The sequence below is a fragment of the Enoplosus armatus genome, chromosome 7 (assembly GCF_043641665.1).
Source record: "Enoplosus armatus isolate fEnoArm2 chromosome 7, fEnoArm2.hap1, whole genome shotgun sequence".
Lineage (NCBI taxonomy): Eukaryota > Metazoa > Chordata > Actinopteri > Centrarchiformes > Enoplosidae > Enoplosus > Enoplosus armatus.
Window position 1 is genome coordinate 17,781,202 of NC_092186.1, and position 6,624 is coordinate 17,787,825.

Consider the following 6,624-nt stretch of genomic DNA (forward strand, 5'->3'; position numbering starts at 1 on the left):
TTTCAAAAAGGAATATCTGTAGTTATAAAGGAGATGGATATCTTCACACACTCGACCTGTGACCTTACTATGAGTGTTCAGACATCAAAAATAACAACATCAAATCTATAGGAAGCTCCTTTTATACAACAATTCAGCCCCAAAATGCGTCCAAAACATGGTTTAGAATAATCCAGAGCATTGAGAAAGGCAATAACAGAAAGATAATCAGGGTTATAAAAAATGAGAAGTGGAGAAAGTTTGTTTAAACAGCAATTTGTGATATTGAGATCATAAATGTAGCTGAAAAGGATAGCCAGAAACGGCTTATGTTTTATCATAAAAAAGCTCAGCAAAGAGGTTCTACTGGGATGTCAATGTCCAAGCCATTCAGTTTCATTCTGTTAATGTTTGGTTTTTGAACTGTCATCTTGGAATATGAGGGAACTGTGTTTGAGCCACAGGCAGAAATTAATCCTATAACATATCTCCCGTATACTGCATCTTGACTGTTGTGCAATCGTTTTCAGACTTTACAGCTTCTTTGAGACTGGATTTGTGCTCTCACACAAGGTTATTTATCTTTGTACACTGGCCTTTGATGTAAATTGCAGTCCTGTCACAAATATCAGTTGCACAAAGCTCACAACATGGAGCATTGAGTTTGGCACAGTGATGTTGACTAAGCTCTGTGGGGTACTTTTAGCAGCTATCTTGTTCAGTGTGTTCCTCCCCTCATGTTTGACAGGTGTTATCATGTTTTTCACACTGTTTCCTTTCCTTTCTCAGGTTTTTGTGAAGGTATTCCTGCGGTTTGGACACTAACTATGTGAGGTGTGTGTGTGTGTGTGTGTGTGTGTGTGTGTGTGTGTATGTATGTTGTCTTTTTCAGTGTAAGCATAGCATTTTCCCTCTAGTGTCACCGTTTGTTGCCTGTACTGAACAAGTAAAGTATTATTTTTGTTCCTTTCAATTAATACCTCATCAGGTGTTTTTATGTGTGCTTATGTTTGTGTGCTTATTTGAGCACACGACATTCATTAAGAAGAGTTTGCTGTCTTCCCTTGACAACAGAGAGACATGTCATTCATAAAGAAATCATCAATTGAGTCAGATGACCTTTACAAATGTAATATTTTTCATAGGTTAGTAAATGATGGGGTCCATTGTGTGTGTGCAACAGGTGTCTTCTTGTTCTTCTTTATTTCCCTCAGCTCTATGCTGCCCTCTAGTGTGGGAGTATATATTAAAGTCAATGATAAACCATTTGTTTGTTTGAGCACTTTTGTTGCATTCTGTAAATATCATGTTAATATTAATTTAATTTGAAAAGCTTTTCCTTAAAATTATTTGGACCAAGTCCAAGTTTGCTGACCACAGTAACTACTACACAAAAGCAGAGCCTACAGATCTTCCTCCGCGGCCTTTCTGACTCTCAACCGTCTTTGTGGGTGATTATACCACAAGACTGTGGAACAACCTGTCTCAGCTAATTCATTATCACGTTTTCCTCATAAACACACTTTATGGACTTGCCTTTATATGTTTCCATCTTATATTCTTGGGTTGCTTGTTTGTTTCTTTGAATATCTCACACATTCATGTCCATTTTTGAGTATACTTTACTGTTTGCTTTTTATGGTTTTTCACTTTTTAAACTGCTTTTAGATATGTACCACATGAAGTAAGATAGGTATTATTATTACCATCACCATTAAATGATTAAATTAACTTAAAGCTGTGGAAGTAAAGGTTTGACTTGGTTCCAGGTTCCAAGGGTTACTGCAAGAAAACCTGAAAACATATTGCTGTAAGAATCTCTTCATCTCCTCTGCCCCATATGGGTTAGGGGTTACCATATGCATTCTTCATTGCATTGGATGCTAATACTCTGGATTACATGAGCATCATGAACATGTTGGCTTTTGAGGCTTTGGCCCACTGATTTCCCTACAATTAGTGATGAACATGGTTGGTGATTTGGGAATGAAACCTTATTGCTCTCACTGTAAGTCACTCTAGGTCACAGTGAGAATATGAAATGTATTGGTACAATGTCATATACCCATTTTCTTTGTAATGTTTCTCTGTATTAAACTCTGTAAGCAATTCATTTTCAACTTGGCTTAAACTTTGTCTGTAGGGTACCTTATGTTGATTAACAAAGACAGTTGCTCTGCACCCACTGTAAAAATGCCATCTAATAAGGGTTTCATGCCATTAATACATCTCCAACTCTGTGAGGTGCAGATTAAAGGAAGAAAAAATAAATAAACTATCCAACTTAGTCTTATCCAGGATAAGTATGGCATATGAGCGCTCCCATTGCATAGTAACTTACATAGTAGATGCCATTTCTCAGGTTGGTGATTTTACTGTTATGTGTTCCCCCATTGGTGTAGAAGGTTTTGTTACACTCGCTGCTAACGAAACCTTTTCAGAATCTGAACTGCATAGAAATGAATGGTGGTCAAGCTCACAACAAGGCAGCTTTTTTCTTAGCTCCTGATAAGCTGACGTAGCCAAGATGCCACTTTTTCACCTGCAAGCCATGCAGAAAATGTTCAGTGACTAGAAGTTACCGACTTCATTGAAACATAAAACCCTGAGAGGATACATGTAAGTGCACATGGAATGTTCTTTTTATCATTTTTGAAAACATTTACAACTATTTGAGACAAAAGAAAAAAGTTACAAACAGAATTGACCTGCAGTTTGCATCCATTTTCAAAATGTTACATAAATAAAACTCATATTTATAAATATCTCTTTTTTATAAACATATAAATAGTTTTTTAAACATAAATACATTTATGCAGGGGAAGATGAAGTACATGAATGTACAGCAGCAGCAACAATATACAGCTTTGCGGTTTGTAGTTTTTACACCATTGTCCGCCATCTTGTAGTATGCATCTGTGTTTGTATCTGTTGAACATTTGTATGGTATACACATATGTCTATATGTATATATGCCTGCATATTTATTATATATATTTATATGAAGGTTTTGTAGCATTGTCATCTCAGTCTTTGTTTATGCTGGTCGTGGTGACTTTCGTACCGAAAATCTGTTTTTTTCCCTTAGGTGAGAAAAAACTGAACCTTTGTTATCCAAACCCATCGTCCAGAGATCTAGAGAAAGAGAGGAAACAGGAGAAGTAAGGTTAGACTGAGCATTCAGAAACAACTCAATTCACACAAGCTCATTTATTCAGTAATTTAGCAGTTTTTATCTAATGTGTATTCATCAGCGTAGCCCTCAACCCTCTCATCATTCTCTGAATACCAAAATTAACTTTTCGGTTTCCTGCTTAGTTGAAGTGTTGCCCTGACTCTTCACTTAAACGTTTCACCTCGAACAAAACATGTGTAACACAGACTCCCACATTTACCATCTACTGCAGCCCATAGGCGGAAAGATGGGTGTCAGCTGGTGAAACACACACACACACACACACACACTCACTCATACAAGTTAGTCACAAACTCACACTCCCCCATCAGGACTTCACAGTTTGCCACAACCACAAAAAGGCCTCAAGCCTCAGGACTAATTGTGTGTCACCTAGCTTCCTCATTACTTCATTCACCACCACAGCCCCTTTGTTGTTTTCTGTTAAAATCACTTGGGTAAAGAGCATGGGTTTCCCAGAAGGCCACCGCAGGGTGCTGTGTGTTTATAATGTGTGTGTGTTGGCCTGTCAGCATCCCCTCTTCCCTCCTCCATCTCTTAAACTTGATATATGCTACTTGTTTCTAGATGAAGCAGATGGGATCATTCATGATGATGTGCATGAATACAAGAGTGGACTTCCTGAATACCCACTGGTTTGTTTCCCATACATCAGTTTACATCTGTTGAAGTGGGCTTTCCTTTTCCTGCAGCCTTAAGACAGTTCCTGTCCCAGCAGGGAACACTGCTAGACATCGTGCCCCCCACCCCCGCCCTCCCTTCAGCTTAATATCATCTCAAATATCAACCCTTCTCACAATGAAGAGTCAACTGAGGTTAATGACATAGTTAAATGTCTTGTGCTCAATGTGATTACAACAAGCTGACCTTTGACCCAGACTGACCAGGTGATTCATCACCATGCCTGGTCATCATTCTCCACTATCTCTGCTGTATGTTACTGCCACTAAGACTTCTAAACTGGCCGAACTGTGGATGCAAAGCACACACTGTCCATCACAAACAACGATAATCTGGCTTCAACATCTTTCCCTCCCTCCCTTTCTTACCTCTGTCCTCTCTTCAGCTATACACATGACCCCTTAAGGACCTTTGATGAAACAGAAAAGCTTTCTTTTTTGCTTGCTTTCATCTTCTGTTCTTCTTCTTTATTATTTCTTTCCATCTGTCACCTACATGTCCTGAGATGACCACTGACAAAAGAGAAAATGCACATTTGATGCATTCTTCTTCTTCCATCTCCCCCCTTTTCCTTCCCCCTTTCTTTCTTCATTATAAGCCATTCTTTCTCTGTCCTTCCATCCTTTTGCACCATCCCATAAAAAACTATACACTTCTCTTTGCTCTCTTAGTTGTTTTTTTCTCCTCCTTCTTGTCTCTTTCCCTCCTCCCCACCACTCGATCTTCCTTTTCTGCACATTCGTTCTTCCGTTTTGTCCTTGTGGTTATGTTTATATGTCAGTATGTCAGGTTACAGTGAATCTAAGTGTGAAGTGGGACTGGGGTGTCCAAGAAAACTCACCATCACAGCGCTGCTCCAACCCTAGCAACCCATGCCGCTGATGGTTCCTATCCTGTCCATCTTGTGTCCGAAGCAGCCACTCCGCGACGGGGAACCCCCTTTCTTGTTTCCGGATTTGTGTTTCCTGGGTGCGGGTTGGTCGTTAAGGAGACGAGCCCACATCCCTCTGGCCCGGGTGTCCATGCGTAAATCTCGCAGTAACCGTATCCGAGAGCGCACAGCGTCTAGCCGCCTATCCCTCTCCTCCGACTCCAGAAACTCCGCCAGCTCCTCGCCCAGCAAACTTCTAAGAGACTGGAACACAGAAAGGGAAAATAAATAAACGATGCCTCCCTCAGGCAAATACGTTGTGCAGAGAGATATGCTTTCGATAAAATTGAAATACATGCTTGGTGCCTCTTTGAGCACAGCAGCCGTTTGCATAATTCTTGATTTTAAATTGGGGGAAACCTCGACGTGATGCATATTCAAAGAGGCAAACATGTAATATTTTTGCCAATCTTTACGCATGGCACTATATGCTTAACGGAAACGGATCCTGTCTGACCAACAACAACTTATCCGCATAGATCCACAACATGGTGCAATTATTCCATCAAAACCCCAAAGGACACACTTAATGTTTTTATTTTCCCGTGCCGGTTCTGTGCTTTCATTTTTACTATGTGCCAGTTCAGCTCTGACTCTTCAGACCTCGCTGTTTCCTTCAGTGAAGAGTCATATGAGACAGGTGCCTGTAGCCCGCTCCTCTGGTCTGAACGCCGACTGTGGCATCAGCTTGCAGCCATCCTAAATTCTAGCCAACTAATCTAATAACTAAAACTATTTTTTTTTTCAAGTTATCATTTACGAAGTCTCGGTGTTATTTAGTTGATTCTACAGGCGAATTATGTGCGTAATGGTGATTTTACGCACAAAACGGTGTAGTTTGTTGCAGTTTAATTTTGGCAAACAACGAATTTGAACCTGAATATCTTCATCGTGTAAAGTCGTTTCTTATTTTGCTAAAAAACCCAAAACTTTCTAATTTGAATGGTGTCCGCCTGAAGGCTTTGATTTCTTTTTTCTTTGGAGCGCTTGTCAAATGGCTTCATTTGGGCGCTTAAATGCTGGAGGGGCAAAAGACGGCAGTTATGATGTCTATAGGGGTTAGACATCACTGGATATAAAACATGCTGTCTCTACAAAATAAAGTGATAGAAAAAAACATCTGCTGGGATGTTTTAGATTCACAGTGTGGGAAAATGCCCTCGCTGAATCGCTAAGCATGACTGAAATGATGAAATATGATGCGTAAAACAACAGTCTTGAGCGCCTGGACCACCGAACAGCTGTTCACTCCTGAAGCAGCATTCAGCTTCCAACGGTTAATAGTGCGAAACAAACTGCTTTAGTTCTCAGTAATAAGGATATAAGTGAATTCTTCTTACCTTCTGCTGCGCCTGAGATAAAGGTTTTGCCCCCATCCTTACTGAGAGCAGGGTGACCATAAGTCCACACGCTACCAAGTACGACAAGTTCATTTTGACAAGTCTTGTATTCTTTAAGGGATTCCTCAAGTTCAGAAAGAGGGACAGAAGCAGCAGCCAATCAGCTGTTAAACATAAGAGGCTTCAGTCCGTCCTTTACTCCAAAGCTCTTCAAGTGCTCCTCTAACTCTGTGTATTAGTCCTCACCGCTTTATAGCCAGCCCATGGTGATGTCATGACAACCTGCGTAATGGCCCTCCTTCCGCGCCAACTCCCTGTTTTCTCTACCTGCCTCCGAGCACGTCATGTCAGGGATTAATTAAATGATACAAGCTCCGGTCGCCGGGGCTTTGGAGGAAATGAGATAGGCTATGAGCTATCAAAATGCTCCGTTTTTTAACATTTAGACCTCTGGCTGAGGCGCAACAGCTGAAATCGAAGGTGGTTTCAAAGGCTGC

The 6,624-nt window shown here is 40.5% G+C and overlaps 1 protein-coding gene across 1 annotated transcript; it reads right to left on the reverse strand.

Annotated features, from left to right (window-relative positions):
• Positions 1–3,004: 3,004 nt before the first annotated feature.
• nppc (natriuretic peptide C) lies at positions 3,005–6,220 on the reverse strand. Its single transcript, XM_070909514.1, has 3 exons — positions 6,128–6,220; positions 4,698–4,991; positions 3,005–3,114 (listed from the first exon to the last, which is right to left on the reverse strand). Exons 1-2 carry the CDS (start codon positions 6,218–6,220, stop codon positions 4,719–4,721), a joined length of 366 nt encoding a protein of 121 aa, XP_070765615.1. The 3' UTR covers positions 3,005–3,114; positions 4,698–4,718.
• Positions 6,221–6,624: the final 404 nt, after the last annotated feature.